Source organism: Typopeltis vanoorti, chromosome 18 (genome assembly GCF_054136105.1).
Source record: "Typopeltis vanoorti isolate ZY-2024b chromosome 18, IOZ_Tvanoo_1.0, whole genome shotgun sequence".
Lineage (NCBI taxonomy): Eukaryota > Metazoa > Arthropoda > Arachnida > Uropygi > Thelyphonidae > Typopeltis > Typopeltis vanoorti.
This window is the reverse complement of record NC_143566.1, coordinates 44,179,423-44,205,306: the sequence shown is the minus strand read 5'-3', so window position 1 is coordinate 44,205,306 and position 25,884 is coordinate 44,179,423. Positions and strand designations below refer to the sequence as shown.

The window sequence follows — 25,884 nt, the reverse complement described above, 5'->3', positions numbered from 1 at the left end:
TACGCTACAGTTATATGGTGTCAATGGGGCATTATATCAAGCAATACTTAGTCTTTATTTGAGTTGTAAGTCAGCAGTTAGAATTGAAGTACAGGAAGATGGTTTAATGTTAAATCTGGTGTGAGACAAGGATGTACATTATCCCCTCTGTTATTCATTACTATATGGATCACATTATGAAGGAAAGTGGTATTAAACATGATATCAAAATTGGAGATGTTAATGTCAGCTCTTTGCTTTATGCGGACGATGTTATACTTCTAAATAAATCAGCTACAAGTCTGCAAGATTGTCTGACTAAATTGAATGACTGTTGTAATAGATATGGTATGAAGGTCAGCAATAAAAAGACAAAGACGATGAAAATAGGCAGAATCATTGAAAATGTCAACTGTGTTGTGAATGGAGAACCTGTGGAACAAGTAAAACATTTCAGCTGCTTAGGCACGATTTTTAGTGAAGATGGTAAATTAAATATGGAAATAGACAACAGAATCAACAAAGCTGGTATGGTAGGAAGTCAATTGAATAAATTTATATGGAACGAGAGAAATTAGTCGGAACACTAAATTAGCTGTATACAAGACAGTGTTCAAACCAATTTTAACTTATGGATCTGAGAGCTAGTTCAGAAGTAAAACACTTAACCAAAGACTGAAGACCACAGATATGAGAGTGCTGAGAAAGATGAGAGGCGTGAACAGATGGCATCAATGGCAATATCATATTAAAAACGAGGATTTTAGGAATGAACTTGACATTGTCAGCATCCAGGAATGCGTTAGCAGAGCTAATCTCAGGTGGTATGGTCACTTAAACAGAATCGGCGAGGAAAGATTAGCAAAACAAGTGTTCTCTGCCAATTTGGCAGGAAAACGACCCAGAGGAAGACCGAGATATAGGTGGTTTGATACGGTACAAAGTGCCTTAGACGATAGAAATATAAGATCTGGTAATGTTGGAGTCTTGGCAAGTAACAGACTGATTTGGAGGAAAATTGTAGATAGGAAGTTAGTAATGATGTAAATTTTTCATGTAGTATTATCATATCCTGTACACCCCTTGAGGTACTAATTGGAGATGTTATGTTATGGAGAGGTTGAATTGCAGTTGTGATTTAGAATTGCACAGAATATTATAATTTTTGATATGCTTAATTTTAAGAATTCTTTTTGGGCAGATGATTCTGAAATGTCAGAAAGAAAGCACCAAATCTCAGGGTTAAGGTTCTATGAGACCTCTGATTGGAGCGAGCTGATGGTGGCGTTGGTAGAAGTGAGGCTGACACTTGCTGTAGCTATCTGTCTCGAAGTAGTGCAAGCCTGGCATGTCTGTATACACTATCTGCCACTAATTATCCAGACACTTTAGCAATTTACAATTGATACCAGCAGGCGAACTCTAATCTCGGGGATGTCCACCTTTGGCAGTGATCACCTCCTGCACCCTTTGAGGGAGGCTTTCCACCAATGTGGAGCAGACATCAGGTGGAATGTATCGTCATTCCTCCATCAAAGCAGCATTGAGTTCAGCAACAGATCAATGGCATGCTGCTCTGGATCTCAACCGCTGCTCCAATTAGTTCCACAGGTGTTCAATTGAGTTGAGGTCAGTACTCTGTGCAGGCTTGGGCAGTCGTTTAACACCCATCTGTTCATACCATTCCATAACAGCTGCAGCTTTTTGATATGGGCCATCGTCGTCTCGATAGTAAGACGTGTCCATTCCATAAAACTCCGCAGTGTAAGCACCACCTGATTAACCTTGTATTGGTCCCTAAGGATTTGCTACAGTACACTCACTGTAGCAAATAAAATGGAGGTGCAGTACACACTCGTACTACACTCCATTTTATTTATTTATTTATTTTTTTCCTGGTTGAATATCACCTGCTTTCATCTGCCTTTCCACATTTTCAGATTTATCTTGGTAAATCTGAAAAGTATCAAGGTGCTGAACTGCCTTCATGGAACTACGGACAATGTCCAGTGGTCCCACTCCAAACCAGTTGAATGCACATCATGCCATTATTCTTCCACAACCAAATTTTATTATGGGTAAAACAAACCGTGGTAACAAGCGGTCACCAGGCTGTCTCCACACCCTTCCATCAGCCTGGAAACAGGTGAACCTTGATTCATCGCTCCAGAGTACCGTTTTCAACTGGTCAGTTGTTCAGTTTACATGTTCTTTGCACCAGGCTAGACAAGCCACATTGTTGAGATGTTCAGCTTGTGTGCCACTGTTCATCTGTGGGAAATCCAGTAAAGGGAGTTGTTTTCATACAATATTAGTGCTCACCATGGTGTTACTGGCACTCTGGAACTCATCACAGATGGTCTGTGCCAATTGTGGCCAGTATTTGCATGCCAATCATTTTAACACTCTCCCGTCCTTATTAGTCATTTTCGTCAGGCACCCTAGGTGTTTTTCTGCACTAGTGGTGCCAGAATGTCTCCATTTGTTAATCACATCGCCAGTCGTTACTTCTGGATGCTCCAATTGAGAGGCAATGGCACGTATGGACATGCCACCAATGTGGCTGCTCACAATGACACCTCTCTCGAAGTCGCTGAGTTCACATTGTATTGCCATACCACCTATATTCAATTGCTATGATGAAATACTGCATCCTGGTATCTATACACCGATTTTTATGTTATCAAACCTGGAATGTTCCACAACTTCAAATAACAGGGATGTCTGGTTAATTATTGGTGGATAGTGTATATGGAGGACTTTTTTTTAATGGAATTTAATTTTTAGCTTGACGCAATTAGGTATCACTCTTATATCTTGACATCTTTTTAGAAACGCCAGTCAATTTAATTGCCTAATTAAACATAGTTTCGACTTAGGATGAAAAAATTTAGAAACAGATAGAGAGAACTGCTGTGGGGTCCCCTCACTTGCCAAAGGCCTTTCAGAATTAAATCTTCTGAATTTATTATAATTATTTCATATATGAAATCCATCTACATAATGAACACATACCCAGTAAGCTGTGGATTGCTTTATAGTAATCCACATATGCATTTATCATTATAGACTGACTTAAATGACTACTATAAAGGTAGGTTCCCTGATTTCTTTTAGTTTTTTTTAAATTATTTTTTATTTTTAATGGGAAAATAAATTGCAATTAATAGATTTTGAGTAATATACATATCAATATATTTGGATTCTGAATTCAACTTATTCATTTCTGTCTTAACATTTCTTGAATTTTCATTTAATTTAGATTATGTAACAGATGGTAGAACAGCACCATTTATCCAAGCATTACTGTTGATATTAGGGAAACGAAATTTTGAGTTATGCAAGAAACTTGTAAACCATTTAATAACAGACATATTTGTTCTGAAGGATCATGAGACAAGGTAACTATATTTTTATTGGTAACAAAAAAATTGATGCTTAAGAAAATTATTTCATTGCTTTTAAAGTTGCTTATTTATTTTTTTGAAAGATATATCCAGCACTAAGTAGCATGATTAATTAAAATTGGTGAAAGAAATATCCATTTTATTACTACATTCCACTTTCAATACATAAGAACATTACCAGAAAAAGAAAATTGTGAAGAAATGTTATCTAGCAGTGAAATCAGCTTGAAATTAGGAAGTACTAGTCTATAATGATAAATGCATATGTGACAGCCGTATCAGAAAACAAAGGCAGGAGCTTCTAATTTGCAAGCAGATATTCACATAATCTGAGTGCAGTGCAATATAATATTACGTTATAGAAAAAATTACCCCTGATGCATGATTTTAAAGACCGCTGTGCCCATGGATAAGTGATCTTAATGTGTGTATGTATACACAAGCATGTTTTAATGATATTAAACGACAACAAAATATATGTATTTTAGTTAGAAAATAACAGATTATCATCAGAGAATTATGAGTAGTTCAAAAGAGCAAACAACAGTGGATTTCACATTTTCTTGGTACAAGCTGAGGTGCTAGGATCATAGGGAATTAGATGTACTTAAATTAATTATGGTTGTTGAGAATATGAATCTCCCAAACTTTTGGTATTCAATATCCTTTTGTCCCATACAAATGAATAATGTTTGGATGTTGCAAAAGGGTCTTCGACTTTCTTTAAATAATCTACATCTTTGAAATGTTACCTGTGCATGAGATATATGATTGTATTTCTTTAAAGGTTTGGGCAATTCTTATTCTTAATAACTGTAAATAATTTTTCTAAGTACAGTCTGATCAATTCTGACATGTGGCCCATACCATGAATGTGAAATCCATTGTTTGTTCTGCCTTCTGAACCAGTCATAATTCAGTGATGATGATCTGGATCTGTTATTTTTGAACCACAACATCTGCATTGATATTGAATGGTATGAATACAGATATTTCATCATCATCATGTCCATGCTGTATTTGATACTATTATTGCACAGCAAATGGGAACCTGCTTGGTCACATTTCTGCAGTTGACCAAATGGAGTATAGTTAACTGTTCTTCATCTAACACTGTGGGTTTGACTCCCCACTTTCTCATGTGTTCATAGATGTTTGTAAATGTCCTCAGGTGGTATATGAATTTCATCACTGTCTGAAACACCTATCTTACCAAGTCATCCAAAGTGGCTTGAAAATGTTCTGTGTTTGGTCTTTACAGCAGAATCGGAAAATTATCCAACCCTTAGAAAATAATAGCCTTTAAAAAATATTAATCCCAAAAGAGTTGTAAACCTATAGTACATTAGCAGGGCTTGGCAAATATGTTAGCCCACTTGCCCATGGTGAGTAGCTGCAAACTGGATAAAATAGAATATTTTTATTTAATAATTAAAAAAAATTCTAAAATCAATCAAAAAAAATCAGCTAATGCCTTTTATTTCCTTACATGGAGTAGGCAAGGCCATTTTAGCCCTATCTACCTTTTGGAGACTGAGTGGGCAGTTCAATCTCCACTAATTGAACAGAGATAGATGGCCCAAGATTATCACTAATTTTAAGTTGTATCTGATGAAGAGATGACTGAGAAATGTCTCCCTAACACAATGTTATTGTCTGAAATAGTATGGGTTCTACAGTCAGTTTTTTTTTTTTTTTTTGAGTTTATTGGATGAAAAATCAGAGTTTCGAGGAGAAAGACACCTGCTTGCTTGTGCCAGAGATAGACTAACTCGATAACTGGTTAAAGAAAGGCTTAGAGAAAGTTCCTTTAGTCAGTGACTAGAATCAAACCTAGTTCATTCTTTGGGTGGCTTAGTGCAGAGGATGCAAACATCAGTTCCACTGAACTACACATTCTTCACAAAACATTTCTATATGTCTTCTGATCATTTCCTACTCTGCTGCTTAAATTTCCAACAAGGACCAACTTGTCATTTTTCTTTGTGTCAGCCACCTTGAAAAATTCTTCCACTTCTTTAATAGAATCTTCTGTGGGACTAAAGGCACAGATACGTCTCATTGTCCAAATTACCACATTCCATCCAATAAGCTTTTAAACTTGTATTTAGTGTCTTTTCCTTTAAGTTACATGGTGATCAGTATTCATTTCGGTAAGTTATAGAGACTACGACCATCTTAGGAATAATTACTTTAATTTCCCGATGTTTCGACTTTCGTATTAAGGTCATCTGGAGTATATACACAGACAAGCTATTTTCAAGACAATTCAGTGTGCCACGTGACAGTGATTTGATCAACTGTTATTCTACTGGACTGACTTAGTGAGGAAAAAACTGCATCAAAGCTATATCCTATTTATAATATCATCAGAGAACAAATTCATATTAATACTTTTAATACAGCAAAATTGGTGGCCTAATCAATAATTAACACAAGAGTTTGTTATATTTAATATACCTTGTTATATTAAAGCTAAGATCCTAGGTCAGTGGTGGCGAACCTTTTTATGTGCGTGTGGCAAAAGTTTACAAATCGAGTTGCTGACGTGCTGGTGCATGCCAAAAATTTACAAATCAAGTTGCTGACGTGCCGCAAAGTTTTTAACAGGGGAAAAATTAATTGCAGAATTTTATTGAGACAAGTTTAAAAATTAACGTAGAATTTCATAAAAATTAACTCATAATTTGGCATACACATTGTCGTATACAAACCAATATCAACCTATTATCAATTTGTTAATTTATCAATATCAATGCATCAATTTATTAATGAGATTTTTGCTGTTGTACATTAGATGCCAAATGCTTTATATCAGGTTCATATTTTGTCACTGCTAGTAATACACACGCCGAATGAGGTTCATCAGTCATTCGATTTCTTAAACTGTCTTTTATAAAATTCATTTTGAAAAATAATGACTCACAAGCATATGTAGAGGAGAAAATTGATAATATAGCCGTTGCTATTTTTTTTTAAACAACGAAAGGTTTCAAGAATGGCATTCCAAGTTCTTAATATTTCCTCTTCTGCATTCTTTTTAATTGCACCCAATAATCGATCATTTTCCATTATTTCCAAGTCATTTCTCAAATCGACAAACTTTTGTTTCCATATAGAACTAGATTGAAAATCGATTAATTGCATTTCTGTATCTTCTGTTGGATCCTACTTCGTCTTAATCTATATCTTGGATCCGACATGTTATTTACTATGATGTCCTTAAATAATTGATAAGTTGTGAGTTGATTTCTAATTCAAATATAGAGAAAATTTATATTTATAGACTGCGCCACTCTATATCTGGATTAGTTCAAGAATTGAAGATAAATGAACCCTCAACTATTACTCCTTAAAATATATACTGGCCGAGTATATTTGACTTACTTAATTTACCTGCTTTGGGTCGAATATTTTATGAATGGTGCAGTAAAAGAGATTCAGGCAAAATACAACTTTTGATTAACAAAAACAAACATTTAATTTAGGATCACAATTTATACGCATGAGTTCAAATCACTAATTAAGATACTACAAACACTTCAGCTCTTCTGATAATACAGTCATACAAACTCTAACAAGATAAATCTGTTATCTCTATATTACAGACTTCTCACAGTTCCTTAAGTTCCAAAATACAATAAATTCGCAGTGACACTGCTTTACAAGTAAACACTTTCAAATTTTTGCTTCAGTTAATCTGCGCGATAGTTACTGTTAACATAAGGGAATTCTAGGATGAAACTCGCACACTTCTCTACATAGGAAAACTAAAGGTTGGAATAATCTTACCGTTAATCTTCTTCTTTCATCAACATACACACAAACACTTTTTATAACTGTAAACACTTTTAACAATAAACAGCACTCATTAAAATAAATCTTCTAGCATTAACTGAATTAATTTACGGGCACAATTCATATAATCAGATGTTCTTGTATGAAGCACTACTGATTACTCTTGAATTAGGGCAATACACAATAATTCTTTAACTTGGGGTTTTATATGTACAGATGTTCATTCCTCCGGTATTTAAATAATTCTTTAGGCACTATAATTCTAAACACCGCTATCAATAAACACAACCCTGTTGCCTCTATTTATTCTCTAGTTACTTCTTACTATGCTTCACGTTTCAGTGTGTCCTTGAAAGGTCGGCCCTGAAAATAAATCTCAACTAAAATATCGCTAGTCATTCAGTAGTCACTCAGCTATCTTCCGTTGCTTTATTTGTTATTCAGAAACTTATTAGCTAACTGCTTCTCAACTTGTAGACTTTATTTAGTTGCTCGAGTGACTTGCCGACTCTCTATTATCGCACTGTGATTGCTGAATGCTGAATGCCCGATTCCAACCTAATACCAATCTCTCTCTTATAAATCTCTAATCTCCTAATGCTTAATTAATAATTCCAGCGTTCGTCGCTTATATATCTGTCTTCCCCCCTAAATTGCTCACGTCATTTCTTTCTAAAACTCTTTTTCAATAAACCTCACGTGGTGTTCCAAAACGTGCTCGCTCACTTGCATACGTTTCCATGACAACAAAACAAAATATAATAAAATTGAGCTATTACATAACGTTAAACTTTACAAACAGGAATAAACAAGGAATATTTACATTTCAAATAATACGCAGTTAATTTATCAAATACAAATTCTTATGATATTAACATAGTAATAAATAAAATAGCTTAATAATATTTAATACAGTATTTTCATTATTAATACATATATCTTGATTAAATAATTAAATATTAAATAAAGTTAAAGGTAGTTATATGAATATTAATTTGTAAAATAAGTTGTTTACATTAAATAATATTTACAAGTCTAGCCTTTGTGATGGAAGATCATGTTGGATTCTGAAGCAAATAATAATTACTCTAATCTCTACATAATCAGAATCCAACACTTCCAAATTCAGCCACTCGAATATCTCCAAATTGAGTTTATCTGCTGATGTTATATCTGGATGCAAAATAAATTTTGATGTCTCTGCAAATTGCCTGAACTGCGTAAATCTTGAAGAAAATTCGTTGATTATTGACTGAATAACTGTAGAAAACTCTATTTAAATTAAGGAAATATTAAATCCCACATTGTTTTAAAACCGAATAAGAAACTCAAAGATAGGAATCAAAGAGTTTCACGCCGAATATAGCAAACTATGAAAGTTTCGGCGGATTGTAGTGTATGCTAAAGCACGTAATTCAACACTACGGCAACTCGTAGCAGAGGAGGATATAGTTCTGATCACTATTATCAGAACTTTACCCTCCTCTGCTATGAGTTGCCCTAGTGTTGAACTGCGTGCTTTAGTGTACGCTACAATCCGCCGAAACTTTTATAGTTTGCTATATTCAGCGTGAAACTCTTTGATTCCTATCTTTAAGTTTCTCATTCAGCTTTCAAACAATGTGGGATTTAATATCCTCTTAATTTAAATAATGTTTGCAGCACCGAATTGAAGCCTATTGGCTCTTTATATTTATGTAGAAAACTCTTTTGTGAATTTAACTTGATTTTTTTTTTTCATGAGATTCTAGATCCACAAAGAATTTTTTTGTATTTGGAAAATATCGGCAGGTATTGGAAATAACGTCACGATTAAAAATTGGTAATTTAGCTTCGAATGCTTTGATTAAATCAAACATGACAATAATTGTCTTGTTAACACCCTACAGTTTAACATTTAATTCATTTAAACGTAAATACAAATCAGTAAAAAACATTATTTTCGAAAGCCATTCGACGTTCATTAACTGATTGTATTTTTCAATGATTTTCTCATTATGTAAAAAAAGTCTGACTTCATCTAAACACTCAACAAATCTTTGAAGAACTTTTCCCTGACTTAACCATTGAACGTTGTTGTACATAAGTAAACCATTGTACACTTAGTTTACCTCGCTTAATAATTCTATAAAGTTTCGTTTATTTAAAGCGTGTGCCGATAAAATTGACCAATTTCGTTACAATGCTCATAATATCTTCCAGTGGCTTGAAACTAGCCTTTGCGCATAAAACCTGCAAATGTATAATACAATGAAAACCCAGAACTGATGTCCAATACGTTTGGTAAATAAATTGACGAACCCATTTTCCTCTCCATTCATACTGCGAGCACCATCAATTGTATCAGTAGTTACTGATACAATTTTGGAAGGATCTATATCTCTTTCAGCAAGTGCATTTACAACTGCGTTGTAGATATCTATTCCTTTTGTTGTTGTTGCCAATGATGTTAATGATGTTATCAATTCTTTTTTGATATTATTCCCAACAGAATAATGAATAAAAATTGCTAAACAAGCTGATCAAGTTATGTCAGTACTCTCATCAAGACAAAGACAAATTAAACCAGAAGATTTTATATCTATTTTTTGCTGATGAGTTATATTTTTAGCCATTTCTATCATTCTATCTTTCACTGTGTTTCTAGCCAAAGGCATATCTTTTATTTTTTTAATAAATTTTTCCTTGTTTTTAAAATCTTCAAAGAAAACTGGTGCGCATTTTAACCATGCTTCTTTTATATATTCCCCATCACTAAAAGGTTTCCCATGTTTGGCAATTACATTTGAGGCAAAAAAACTAGCAGCAGTTATATTTGAACAACTGCCGATAAATTTCATTAGGGTTGTTGACTGCATATTCCTATTTTTAATAGCACGAGCAATAAATTCTTTCTGTTCGTCCTTGCTTTTCTCAAGGAGCGATTTATGGTTTGTCTCATAATGCGTTTTACTGACGACGTTCTGCACACAACTGTCCCGGAACATAAAACACATTGCTTTATTGTCTTTGTTAATCATGCCATACTCTTCAGTCCACCAGCTTTGGAACTCTCTGCTGCTTGACTGTGATAATTTTCGTTTTCTATTTTTGCCAGCCATGTTCAGTACAACTGTAATAAAATAATTCAAAACTTAAATCAAATGCATTTTTTATAGTTTCAAAAAAATCAACATTTTATTATATGCCTAAATTAAATTATCTTTATAATTCCCATTTACAGTAACAAAAACAAAACAGTGCACATGCGCAACAATAATGCACTTGCCACTGCTTATTTCTGCCTAGTGGCGGATGCTTGGAGCGAAATGCATAATGAACGCACGTGCAATTAGAAAAGGGAAAAGTCAGGGATTCCTAAGGACCAGTCGTTCTAAATTTTTTGTGTATAAGACTGTATTTTTACTGTATTTATATTTATTCTTACTGTATTAGAGGGTCCAGTCCCAACAAACTTACTCGTAAATACGTTCCCATTTTTTTACAGTTCATACATTAAACTAACTTTTAATGTTGGATTTATCACCATCATCAAATTCCTGCCATGTATTTCTATCATTCTATCTTTCACTGTGTTTCTGGCCAAAGGCATATCTTTTATTTTTTGAATAAATTTTTCCTTGTTTTCAAAATCTTCAAAGAGAACTGGTGCACATTGTAACCATGCTTCTTTAATATATTCCCCATCACTAAAAGGTTTCCCGTGTTTGGCAATTACATTTGAGTTAAAAAAAAATAGCAGCAGTTATATTTGAACGACTGCCGATAAATTTCATTAGGGTTGTTGACTGCATATTCCTATTTTTAATAGCCCGAGTGGGTGTACAGGATATGATAGTACTACATGAAAAATTTACATCATTACTAACTTCCTATCTACAATTTTCCTCCAGATCAGTCTGTTACTTATCAAGACTCCAATATTATCAGATCTTATATTTATGTCGTCTAAGGCACTTTGTACCCTATCAATCTACCTATATCTTGGTCTTCCTCTGGGTCGTTTTGCTGCAAACCTTTTTGGATGAGGAAAGATTGGCAAAACACTTGTTTTGCCAATCTTTCCTCATCCATTCTGTTTAAATGAGCATACCACTTGAGATTAGCTCTGCTAATGCATTCCTGGATGCTGACAATGTCAAGTTCTTTTCTAATATATTCATTTTTAATATGATATTGCCATTGATGCCATCTGTTCATGCCTCTAATCTTTCTCAGGACTCTCATACCTGCGATCTCTAGTCTTTGGTCAAGTGTTTTTCTTCTGACCCAGCTCTCAGATCCATAAGTTAAAACTGGTTTGAACACTGTCTTGTATACAGCTAATTTAGTGTTCAGACTAATTTCTCTCTTATTCCATATGAATTTATTCACTTCACTTCCTACTATACCAGCTTTATTGATTCTGTTGTCTATTTCCATATTTAATTTACCATCTTCACTAAAAATCGTGCCTAAGTTGGTAAAATGTTTTACTTGTTCCACAGGTTCTCCGTTCACAATGCAGTTGACATTTTCAACGATTCTACCTATTTTCATTGTCCTTGTCTTTTCATTGCTGATCTTCATACCATATCTATTACAACAGTTATTCAATTTAGTCAAGGAATCTTGCAGACTCGTAGTGGATTTATTGATAAGTATAACATCGTCCGCATAAAGCAAAGAGCTGACATTAACATCTCCAATTTTGATATTATGTTTAATACCACTTTCTTCATAATATGATCCATATAGATAATGAATAACAGAGGGAATAATGTACATCCTTGTCTCACATGAAGATGGTTTAATGATTTAACATTAAATCATCTTCCTGTACTTCCTTCAATTCTAACTGCTGACTTACAACTCAAATAAAGACTAAGTATTGCTTGATATAATGCCCCATTGACACCATATAATTGTAGCGTATTGAATAGCTTCTCTCTTGGCACCTTGTCATATGCCTTTTTCAGATCGACAAAACTTAAATACAGATCTTTGTTATATTCCTATGATTTCTCCACTATTTGTCATAAAGTGAAGATCTGATCCTGACAGCCTCTATTTGGCCGAAATCCAGCTTGTTCTTCATCAAGCTTTTCTTCTACAATTCTTCTCAACTGTTTCTCAAGTATACTTGCATATATCTTACCAGGAACACTCAGTAGGGAAATACCTCTGTAATTCTCACATTCAGTTCTATTTCCCTTTTTTATATATTGATACTATGAGAGTTCTACTCCAAATATTCGGGAATTCGTCACTCTGTCCAGGCCTTCTGAACTATGCAGTGCAGCCACTGCAAGACTTTTATACCACCATACTTCAGCATTTCTGGTCGATTATCATCTACTCCCACTGCCTTTCCACATTTTAAGCCTTTGATGGCTTTTTCTACTTCAAGTATAGATATGTATTCCTGACTGTATGCCCGTTGAGTGTTTTTTACCACTGTGCTATCACTGCTTCTTTCATTTAGCAATTTCTCGAAGTAATTACTCCATACGTCAAGGATATCATTTTCTCCTGTTTTTATTTCAACTTTATCATCTCTAACTCTTTTTACGGCACTCTTTCCTCCATTTCTAAGCTTCTTCAATAACCTCCAAAATATTTTGCCACCTTCTTGATATTTATTTTCTATGTTCTTGCCAAAGTCTTCCCATGACTTTTGTTTAGCTAGTTTTACACGGTGTTTCGCTTTCTTACATTTGTCTCTGTATTCTCTAAGAGCACAAGCTGACTTATTTGCAAGGAACTTTTGATATGGATTCTTCTTTTCCTTCACTGCCTCTTTAACTTCCTGTGTTCACCATGGAGTTCTGATTTTTCTATCCTTGCAGACAACCGCACCACGTCTCTCTCTGGCTGAATCAACCAGGATTTTCTTTAAGGCTTGCCACTGAATCTCTAAAGTTTGGTTCCTTTTCTCAAACTCTTTCATTTTTTCTTCAATAATATTTGTGCATTTTAGTCTACAGTTCACATCTGAGAGCTGCTCAACTTTTATTCGCTTTAAAACATTGTTACATGTTATTCTTTTCAATATGAAATTCAATTTTATCCTGCTCAAGACTAAATAGTAATCACTTCCAATTTCAAATCCTCTGTACACTCTGGTGTCCTGCACAAGGGAGAAAACATCACTATCAACAATAACATAGTCAACGAGACTTTTCTTATTTCTTGCCTCTTCTCTCCGTGTGAATTTGTGCACATTTTTATGTTGGAACATGGTGTTAGTAATAACCAGTCCATGTCCTGAGCAGAAATCCAACAAATATTTGCCATTATTATTAGCTTTGCTCTTTTCTCCAAATTTTCCCAATATATTTTTGTATATCTGACAATCATTTCCTACTCTGCTATTTAGATCCCCAACAAGGACCAACTTTTCCTTTTTTATTGTGTCAGATGCTTTCTCTAAAGCCTCAAAAAATCCCTCCACTTCTACCTTAGTATAACCTTCTGTTGGGCCATAGGCACAAATAAGTCTCATTGTCCAGTTCCCCATTATGATATTTGTATTCATAGCTGCTCTCTCCTGTAAAACAGAATTTAACTTGTACGTATTGTAAGAATTAAAAAATAAGATTAAATAATTTATAAGCGTATAAAAGGATACCATATGTAAATCGTTGATGTGCGAGCAAAATTCTTGGCCGTGCCATAGGTTCGCCACCCGTGTCCTAGGTTACTACAGTCCTAATTATAATTAACTCAGACCAAAAGGTTGTGTGGGTAGAATATGTGCCATCCATATTCTTTGGATTTTTAGACAACCATTATTAAGATTTGGGTGGTAGATAAGAATTTCACAAGCTCTTAAATTTGCACTCATGCCACATTTTGGTGTGATGTAAAGACCGGGTGTCTTTGCAGTCAAATCTAAGTAGAGTATTCAGGGCATGATCAGAAAGGCCAGAATTACCATAGTTATTAACCTCTCTACTGGCTGAGGTGGATGAAATAGTGAGACCAAATTGCACTTCTTATCCATGTTATTCAGCAGTGTTACAGAATCGTATCCAGATTTTTCTGGATGTCTATAAACGTCATGGTTGATTGGGGGGTTAAATTTAATATGCCATTTATGTTCCTTTTTTTTTTTTAGATAGGAATTGTGTGTCCTATTTCACCTGTATAGGGTAAATTACAGATGCAATGAATATGATATGCTCCAGGAATGGCCAGTGGAGGAAGTGGACCCTTGGATGAGTTGAATAAGTTCTTTAATTTTGTAGGATGTTTAAAGGTGCATACAGAAATACAATCTTAATTCCACCTTTAAACCTCCTGCAAAAGTAAAGATACTTCTTCAACTCATCCAAGTATTTCAGACACAGGACAAGATTACTTTAGCCAGGTGAAAACAACATAAATATATCTGGAATGGGCAACCAAAAAGCAGACTTTCACAACATACCTTGGAGAAGGACTACTTCAGATGGAAGAAAGCCAGTCTACTTCACAAATCCTAATTTAAAGTGGAGAAACTGTTCCTGGAAGCATCATAAGTTCTACAGAACCTGAATAATTGTAACAGAACCGACGGTATGATCTTGCATAGGTTTTGGTGCATTGTCCTTTCTTCCTGTCATGATTAATAACAGGAATCACCAGAAAGAGTGCCACTGTCACCCTCGATGCATGTGACTGTCCTTTTGAGCCAGGTCATTTTGTTTTATGCCTTTACTGTGTATATTGTTAAAGTGCCTTTGATAATAATAGAGCTAGTGAAACATTAGCTTGTAAGTAATAAATTTTAATGAGTAAATTTTTTTATTTGCATTCCAGCATGTACATAGTTTTCAGTTCCAGAAACTTTGACATGAAACCAGCCATATTTGTGTTCTGGGATTATTTCCTAATCTACTACTATCTTTGTCATTAGCAAAGTTTTTAATCATTTGCCATTGCTAGTGACTGAATCTATGTACTAATTCAATATTCTTTCTGCCTTTTAATCAGAACAAGTTGCATTCAATTTAAAATTTGTCTTTATCATTTTACTAGAATGTCTCTCCTTCAAGAAGCTTATCTTCATGTTTGATGTAAAATATTGAGCTCAGGTTCCTTCATAACACTTTTTTAGCCAGTGGCTATAACTCATAAAACAGATAAAATACTATCATGTCTACTCTGTCCCTCTTGCAACCAATGCTTTCTTTCGTTCATCCATATTTCTTGGGAAAAAAAAAGTATATACACTGTAGTGTACAAAATGTTAAAACATTTGTATTATTGATTAAAACAAACTTTCTCACCAAAACGGAGTCCATGTGTAGTAATTTGTGGAAATTTCACTGGCCTTTGAAGAACATCAGTTCATTTGACATTGCTACTAAGAGACATACTGGTTGTATCTCTCAGTAATTGACATGCCTGACAGTCAAATAGATGATGATTTATCCAATGAGTTTCAAACTTCATTTGAAACTCATTGGATACTTGCAGGAAACAATTATTTTGTTTATCCAGACACTTTGAGTGGAGAGACAGAAGGGAAAGGGACAGCAGCCGTATTGTGAAACTATTGTAATGTACATTCTCCAGAAAATGTTGTAGACTAGCTAGAGGAAAGACTTTTTTGAGGTGATGAAGAAGGAACTTGAAGTAGATGTTCATTATCAGTAGTAGTGTATATCACTGTGGGAACAGGTGTTTGCAAAAATTTTTAATTGGCAGATGGATTTCATTGCCTACTGAGATACCTTTTATTCCTGCTTTGTGGAATCCAGAAATGGCCTGAAAGAGACCCCACGTTTTAGTCTCTGGAGCAGTGCATAAGCACTGATCTGGACTGAACATTATCTGATCCTTAGCTTATCGACAGTGATAAATGTACTCGAGGTCCACAACTTTTCACAACATATGTAGGTTTAGGTGTTAGTGGGTATTCATAACAGTCCTTCATGGTATAAACAACACCAAGAGAAAAAAAAAAATATATATATATATATAACTTATTGATGTACTAATATTTTGCTAGTTTTCTTCCTGGCATTGTCAGAGCACAAATTACAACTGTGGCAAGTACACAGCACTCAAGTTAAAAGTTATAGAAACAGTTCAGATTGTAATTGCAAAGAACTAACGTCCTAACAAAGAGACTGCTAAAGACTGGATAACCCTCAAAGTTAATTTGACATTATATCCCATTAACTAATAGGACATTAGTTAATTTTAACTAATGTCCTACATTTGATCTCAGAATGACCGTCTCCCCCCAGATTTTGGGCATAGCTGAACTTGTTGAGGTTGGAAGGAGAGTGCTTCATAACTGGAGCCAATTCTAAAAATAGTCTCTCAGACCTATAGTGCCTTTTGTGTAGCACAAATACTTTCTTCCATTTAATCCTGTGCGAGGGAATGTCCAGAGCATGTCTACCACTGTCCTGACTTGCTATATGGCTGTTCATGGATGTAATTTTTGTGTTCTTCAAGAATAGATGTTACAGATCTACTAGTCTCTGCCAAGTAGCCTATACTGCAGGCTTAAGGAACTTTATATACTCAAGATGCTTCAGGGTGTGCAAGTTGATCCTTAGGAGAACAGTTTATTTTATTTTTTATTCTTATGGCAAAAGGAATACAGAACAACTACAGGTCAATGTCCAGTCTGGAAAGCCAATCCAAGGCCTCATTGCTTGACAATGAGGATGTCCTGTAGACCACCACCATGAAAATAGTGCCTTGGGCAGTCATTCACAATATGAGTAATCATCTGAGCAATGGGAGAACAATTACAATAAGGGTGGTCTAACAGCCCCCCATTTATGTAGTAGGCAGCCACATCTGCCCTGGTTAGTTCTGATCCTGTTGATTGATGACCAAATCTTTCTAGGAAGAGCAAAACCAGGCTGCAGAGCACAGGGATCTTCTACCAGGAACCCGTTTGTTGGGAGATTGTTGGACCAGTATTCTCCCACATGTCAGGTGTTGATGGCAGGGTAGCTGAAGAGAGTTCATCCATGGACCAGAGAGTCTTTCTAGATTTTAGGCGATGACTAGGTGGATTTATGAGAGTCTGGTTGGAAGTTTATTTTGCACTTGGTTAGACTATAATAAATTTAGTTTAATCCTTTATCCAAGTGGAAGCAAACAAAGTTTGTGCCTGAAAATATCTTCAGGTGCAAACTTTCTGAGTGAGAGTCTGGTGCAGGGGCGGGAGTGGGTTGCTCATTGCTTTATTAACCCTTTAACTACTACGGTCGAGCGCAGAAAAAAATGGCAACCTTGCTATGATCGAGTTAACTCGATTTGAACTTTCAATGTGTAATACTCATTTAACCCTTTAACTGCTAAGAACGTATTATTACAGCCTCAGAAATACATGCCTGCTTTGCTGAGCCTGTATATGTACGGTTGGCGCGTCTACCATATTCAGACAATTTTTTAGTATGGAAAGAATCGTAAGATATTCAAACCTTGCAGGTAGGTTCCTCCATCTATTGTCAACCAATTGAAGTTTATTTGACTTGGGTTTCTGTCCTTGTATGACATCTAAAGAGAAAAATTTGAACTGGTGCAACTATTCATATGCAGCACGATGCATAAACCACGTGACTGCGTGGATTTCAGGGATGTCACAGAATGGCATTTAGTAGCTCTCCATACCCAAACACTCTCTTATTGTTTCCTTTACCGCGATACTAAATGCTCTCTCTGTCAGCTGTCAATCACCCATCAAACTCCTTGGCGAGCATGCGCACTCCATAAAAGTGGCAAGCAAGAAGTTATGTATAATGGCTGACATGTCGTCTTCGTTAGCTGTCCGGACTTCTTACTTCAGTTAAGGTAAGAATTTTAATTGATTTTATTTATAAATTTTTTGCAAAATTAATTCAGCACATGGGACAATGTCAGTAGAATATAAAATCAGCAGTTAAAGGGTTAAATTCTTTAATCGAGGCTTGTCTTTTCTGTATGTTTGGTGTAGATAGGACAGGCAGCCAGGAGAGAGGGGTGCTTCTCACTGTCCCACTAATTGTGCGCATGGTAGAGTTTAGCTGGGTGTCTATAATGTTAGTGTGTGTACTTCTTTCCCAGACAGGGGCACAATATTCTGCTGCACAGAATTCGAGGGCTAGGGCAGACGACCTTAGGACTTCTGCACCACAACCCCAGGTTGTTCCAGCAAGCCTTGAAATGATATTGTTTCTCATTTTAATTTTGTTGGACAGGTTGGTGATGTGCCTTTTATAGGTTAGGCTTCTGTCCAGGCTCACTCCAAGGTATTTCAGGTGAGGCTCGTGTTCTTCCATTTTTCCACAGAAAGAAAGGTTGAGGTGTCGATTTGGCTCTGCATTGTTCAGGTGAAATACTTTGGACACAGTTTTTGTTGGATTTGGCTTCAAGTATTACTGCTTGAAGTACTCTTCCAGAATATTCAGGTCTATGTTCAAGGTTGATTCCAGGTTGTCAAAGGAGGTAGATTGATGTAGGATCGCTAGGTCATCAGCGTACATATACCAGCTTGAGCTGGTATGTGGTAAGTTGATCCTTAGGAAAACAGTGAAGGTAGCTAACTGAATGAGTGGTTTGTAAGTGTCATGGAGATTATATTCATGGAGAAACTGAAAAGAATTAATATCCTAACATTGTTGTCTGTTCTTTTCCTTCCTTGGCTGTTTTTTCTGATATGCTCTGAATATAAAGGATGGGAATGGTTTTGCTGTGATCTTGTGCATTGGTTGCAAGAGGGACAGAGTGGACATGACAGTATTTTATCTATTTTATGAGTTATAGCCATTGGCTAAAAACAAGTATTATGAAGGTACCTGAGCTCAGTTTCAGGGGCTATTTCATTTGAACAGATAATATCTATCTATCTCTGTGTGTTTTGAGAATGCCAGTCTCATATCTGTGGTCCCTAGATCAAGTGAATATTTCTAATTCTACTCTCAGATTCATAAATTAAACCTGTCTTGTATACTGCAAGTTTGGTGTTTTGGAATAAATTTATTCAGATGGCTACACACCATACCAACTTTGCTTATTGTGTTGTCTATTTCTAGATTTAACCTGCCATCTTCACAATTGTAAAAATAATATTCCTTTCATGGGTAGAAGTTACATAAAAAAAACACTGTTGAGAAATCATGTGGAGCTGACTAGAATTTAGCACTGTCTGATTTCATGTGTGTGTGGGAAGGAAGCATGACTGTCTTTTTAAAAGAGCTTTACCGGTGAGAAACACTAGAAAACATTAAAACTGGAATGATCGACTTTGTATCATTTTGTCCTCTCTACCTTCCTACATTTTTGATGTGAATATTTCAGAAAACATTTATCAGATGAAATGCACAACATAGCTTTAAATATTGAGCCTTCTTTGGACTGTTATTTGATTGCTAGTTGCAGTGTGATATTCTTAAGGTATGTGATTCTTCAGTTTTTTACATGGATCCTCCCATGAAAGGTTTTCATTACCTGTCACTATGACAACATATACATGTATTAGCCACTGAATTAGAAACTTTGCAGAAATCGCTAGTTTCTTTATAGGCATGTAACTGCCAATACTGATCCTCTTCAATTCCTTGCACATAGTTCAGTGATATATGTGTCAGGAACAGCATTAATTAAATGCTTCAGCTGATTTCTTTTGAAATCAGCTCTGCTGTTTTCAAAATTGTGGTTCCAGCCAGATGGGCACCCACAAATAAGCCCTTTATCGAACTCAAAAGATCCTTTGTTTTTCCCATTGTGATCAATTACTATTGATGATTACTGACCAGCAGCATTATTAAATAGTTGCCTAGAACACATGGTGATGCATGTGACCAAGTATTTTGCATATACACTGTGTAAGTGACATATACATGCATCTGCATAAAGGTTTCAAATTCAGCAGCTGGTTATGTGTACAAAATATACACTGCTTCGAAAGAAGTCAACAGACACCATAGTGTGTGGAACAAACAACCGTGGCACCCACCTTAATAAGATGTAGAACCCCTTTAGCTGCCATGCAGCAATCCTACGTGGCATACTTTCCACAAGCATATGATAGTGATCAGTGTTCCAGTCGAAGCTCGGAATTCTGCACTCAACATGTTGGCCAATGAATGGTAGTTTTTACATATTATCCTTTGTAGCACTCTACGGTCATGAGTGTGGGTGGTGAGTAGTCCACTGCAGTAGCACTTGCAGTTGACTCCATGCTCCTTCATCTCAGTATGCTATCACTGATTGTTGATCTGGGCAGGTCTGATTTGTAAACAATTTGCCAAACAGATATGCCTGTAACATGGCATCCTATCAAAATGGCTCTTTCAAACTCCGTCAGTTCCCTTCTCACAGCAAATTTCGCCCAGACACAGTTGCACTGGCTTAGGAGCATCGTATTCCTCCAATTAATACCAGCTGCAAATACATGAATCATATTATGCATGGCTTGCTTTTACATGGTACGATTCAACTTGCTTGTGGGGAAGGGATGTCCATTAACTTCTTTTCGAGCAGCATAGTTTTCTATATAGCATTTCTATAAGAAAGATTAATTTCTGAGGGAGCTCTGGAATTAACTTGTTTCTACAATGAAGAGAGATTAAAACAGTCTCTGAATAGCAAATTATCTAACAAAGTAACAGACTAGATGAACTAAGGGTTAGAAAATATAGAATCTAATGGAAATTTTTCTAACCACTTCAAGCCACCAGTAAGCAGCGGTTTCACACTGGGCAGTGAAATTAATCTGCTATCCCAAAGACATTCGTTAACATCTATGTCTACAATGGGGTTTGAACCTATACCCTGTTACCAAATTATGATTGTTACAAAACAGAAAAATAAATTACAAAAAAAAAAAAAATCATTGGCTTAAGGAAAGTGCAGTTATTTACACATTACCATGGACTGCTAGTCAAGTTTTTAGAATACATTCATCTTAATCAAACCTTGTAAATATTTTAAAGCAATTTGGAAAAATTTTATATTTTAGCTGATTTTTATTTATTTTTAATATATGATTTTCCTAGGAAGTTTCCAATGGTACTTGTTCAAGAAAATGGCTCTTATGTTGTGGAGAAAATATTTATGGTGGCAGATTCTTTGCAGCTGGTACAATTATGGGAGAATCATATTGAAATCTACTTATCAGAACTGGTGCAGCATCCCATAGCCAATTTTGTTATTCAGAGATTGTTTTCATCTGTTCATGATAAGAAACAAGTAAGGTTATTCCATAGATTTCTCAGAAATTAATGTTTCTCACATAAATGTTATACACTAAATACACTTTTCTATTATATATGTTTCACATTGACATTTTGGGTACTTTTAAGATCAGAGGCAGGAAAGGGCTTGAAAAAACAACTTTGATGTACTGCTTTCCAAAAGTACTTCAGGTACTTTTGGAAAGGACCTGAAGTACTTTTGGAAAGCAGACAAAAGTACTTTTGTCTTAAACAAGTACTTAAACAAAGCCAGACAAAAGTACTTTTGTCTGGCTTTGTTTAAGAATCCTGTGTCGTTTTTAATGCTCATTTCATATTTCTTTATATATTAGATGTAATGCTTGTTATTGCAAAGTAGTGGATTTATATAAGCCTAGTTTGTGTTAACATAGGAAAAAGTAATGCTGTCTCATAGTTTGCTGCTGTCTTTTAATGTATGTTTTTTTCTTTTCAGTTTGTTTTTCATTTTTGCTTAAGAGATTAATTCAACTTAACTCACCTTCAGTTATCCCTTATAAATGTTTATTTCCTAAATGAAATTTCCAGCCAAAGGATGATATCAGTTATGACAATTACAGACCAGTAAAGTGTATGAAGGCTTATGTGTTCATCATACATGTTGATTAATTTTAACAGTATAGATGAGAACACAGATTGATAAGAAAATCACAACAGTAATACCCAGATTAACGTTCAGGATCTGTTTTTAGAAGACAAAGCACTAAACGAAACAGCGTTAAACGGGATAATTTTAACACATAGTAAATAGGGATAGAAGAACATAGTGACCAAGAATAAACAAGTTTTACTTTAATTTTAAGTTATTTTTATGTTAACTTGCAAAATATACATAGCATATACATATGTACACAGAAATACAAAGTTTATTTTTGTGCTGTCGAAGATTTCGGCTCTTCTGAAATTCTTGATTTTTTAGTGAAGTCATCTAGTGTCATTTGTCATTTTCTTTTTCTCTCATTAAGTAATTGTCTCTGACATCCTTCAGAGATTGCATCCACAACACCCCGTTTTGCTTTTGTACCTCTTTCAAAATCTGGATCATTCGCTACAAATTGATTAATGATTTCAGTTGTCATCACCAAACTTTTACCGAGGAAATCTGTAGCTAGTTCTTTGTGTTTATTCATTTTCAGAATCACTATTTTCAGGTTCTGCATGATATCGATAATTACAGTGCATAAATAACGTTTTACACAGCATTCTAAATCGTATTGATAGCGTGGACACTGTTTCAATGCCAATGAACAACTACACGATGTATGGGGGAAATAAATGCACATGAAAAACATAGATTTAGGGTTTAGGGGAATTACAGTGCTATGATTATCACCTTTTTGCTGATTGGTTTGGGTTCAGGAATAATCGTATTATATTCAAATCAAGGTAAATACAGCGATAAATTGAATCAACATAAATTTAGCGCTTTTTTAGGTTTCGAGTAGAACCATATTATATCAAATCATGGAATATTGTGCTCTTTTAGGATTTAGGGAAAAACCATGTTATATTGAATCAGCGTTAATCGGAGTAGGGATTTCTGGGGAGCATTTAGTATTTTGTCTATCTTATGGAGATTATAGCTACTGGCCAAGAAGGTGTGATGTAAGTCAGTGAGTTCAGCAGTGAGATATAGTCGTAGTATTCTCTATTAATAGAGAATTCAAGTATTCTCTTATTAATAGAAAATTTAATTCAAAAAAATAAACAACAAATAACTTATAGAAGCTGAAAAATGATTTCGTATAAATCCCCCCCCAAGTGCCTATTAATTCAGATGAGCAGAATTGGAATGCAGTCAGCTCTCACTATAGAGAACTGTTAGGGACCACAGAAACACTTTGTCACTATGTTTCTAATGAGATCATGAGTGTATAGAGCAAATGATTTAATTGTACTTAAATCCTAACAATGATGAGCAGCATTAAGATTATGGGTTATATTTACCCTGCAACAGAGATAAATGTAACCCATGATATCTGTTTATATAAGGTGATGTAGCAATGCTCAGTTCTTCTTAAATAATCTTTCCATAAGAAGCTATGTTTATGCATGACTGTAATTCAGATATTCCTCTTGAAGAACAGCTGCAGATTTACTGGACTGGACTGACCAAAGTAGAATAAGCCACACGTACAAATGATTTGATAAACATTATGGGGCCTTTCTAATAGCATATTAAATATTCACTTTCTAATGTGCTATTAGAAAACAAATTTCATTCTTTCCGAAACCATATATTTTAGTAATTGTGCTTTCTCATAGTCTTCATATTCTCTAGTTGAATATTCCCTCTAGCCTATTTATATTGCCCAGGCACTTTACGTTTCCCTGTTTGGATTCAATTATTTTCTTATTTCATGAGAACCTCTATGGAATTAAAAGATTAATTTTAAGAGACCTATACTAACTACTATTCATGCCATGCTTATCATATTAGTTTGCTTAAGGATCAAAGCCAAATAACTGGGAGGAGTAAGTATCCACTGGGTACTCAACAAACAAGGATGGGCTGGCAATTTGAGACCTAACCAACTAAATTGTATTTTCTATTGGCTTAAACCAAAATACACATGATGATACAACATGATGAGATTTCATGCTAGCTTAAGGTTAGGTTAAACTAAGCCCTGCTGTTTTTGTCAGGGAACCAGGGTAGACAGCAAAAAGTCAGCTATTGGAGCTACTAGACTCAACATCTAGAAGAAGACAAATAAACCAAATGTGAGAAGAACTGAAGATAAGAACCATTAATATAATGAATATTAATGGAAAGGAAGTTGAATTTGCTGAACTGTACCACATTGACATAATTGGCATTACTGAGACAAAGAAGACAAAAACAGGTGAGATCTTACTAAATAAGTATACGATGTTATATTCAGTCTATAATGATCAAAGAAAGGAAGAAGTAGCAATACCATTCAGTGCTAAACATGAAGATTGATTGATTATTGATTGATTGGAAGGCAGTTTTGCGTATGGTTATGTGGGCAAACATTAAAATGGAGAAATCAACAATGAAACTTTTGCCTTTTGTGTCTATGGTCCCATAGAAGGTTCTGCTAAGGAAGAAGTGGAGGAATTTTTTCTCATTAGAGCAGGCAGTTGACAAACAAATGGGAAAAAGTGGTCCTTGTTGGAGATCTAAGCATAGTAGGAAATTAATTCCAGCAGCATATAGAAATGTTTTGGAAAAATTTGGAGAAAAGGAAAAAGCCAATAATAATAAGTATATGCTGGATTTCTTCTTAAGATATGGACGGACTAGTCATTACTAACACCATGTTTCAACATAAAGGTGTGCATAAGTTCAAGTGGAGAGAAGACGGAAGAAATAAAAAAAGCCTCATTGACTATGTCATAGTTGATAGCGATACTTTTGCTGGTTCAAGATACATGAGTGTTCAGAGGATTTGAATCTGGAAATGACTACCATTTAGAAGTAGGATGAAGATCCATCGAAAATAACAGTATGTAAGAAAGTTTTACGAATTTAAGCAGATTTTACAAGTAAACTGTAGACTCAACTATACAAACCTTAGTGAATTAAAAACAAAACAGACTATTCACATGAAAGTGAAATGAAAGGCTGATTGCATTTTTATTTTGATGACATTGTTTGCTATGCATTTGCTCCTTTCTGATATCCTCAGAAACAGTTTTATGGAGTACTTTAAAAGATTCTGCACTAGTTGCAAATATAGCATTAACACAATCAAATCTTGTAACAATAAACATATGTTCTTAATAATTTGGTAATTTTTTTACAAAACATGACTTATTTTTATATTTTCTGAATCACCTTATTCTCATGATCCTTGACACCTTGCATCTATCTTCCTCAAAAATATTGAAAGGAGGAAAGCAATTTTAAGATATAATTATCAGAGACCTCCAAAAAGTCAAGGACTCGTAGAGGGAAGCCATTCATCCCCCCACACCAGCTGTCATACTGTATTTACTCAAATATAACTCGCTCTTTTTTTCCCCAAAAAATTAAAGTTAAAAAATCGTAGTGCGAGATGTATGCGAGGATTTTCGGAAACTAAAGTTTTTTAGGCAAAAACTAAATTGATGTTGATAATTAAATTCTCAGTATTTATTATAATTAATAATTATAATAAATACTCACATTTATAAAATTAATGCATTTAAATTTTAATTACTGTATTTGCTGGCATATAAGATGCACAAATGTGTACCCCTTTTTTGTACACATTTTTTAGGAAAAAAAATTTATCACTGAATATTATAATGAATTTACAGTATTTCAAATATAAAGTAATGTAATAAGTAGGTCTACTTTCAACAAATACCTAATCTAACTAGGAAAGAGTACCCACCTTTTAATCTTCTTAGTCAAAACCCAGAAATTCATCTCCAGAGCTAAATGAAGAGACACTTGAAACTTCTTCTAAATCAGAATCCGATTCCTCATACAACAAATTGTCTTCTGTACTATTCAGTGCATTACTAATGCCACACTTCTTAAACGATTTAACCACTGTCTC

General features: G+C 34.9%; 1 protein-coding gene across 1 annotated transcript in view; it reads left to right on the top strand.

Annotated features, from left to right (window-relative positions):
* LOC150096623 (nucleolar protein 9) overlaps positions 1-25,884 on the top strand; it is a 212,533-nt gene that overhangs the window by 79,007 nt on the left and 107,642 nt on the right. Inside the window, exons 5-6 of the mRNA XM_090408340.1 lie at positions 3,242-3,380; positions 21,155-21,347. Coding sequence (XP_090264466.1) covers positions 3,242-3,380; positions 21,155-21,347 — 332 coding nt within the window. The remainder of the gene's footprint in view (positions 1-3,241; positions 3,381-21,154; positions 21,348-25,884) is intronic.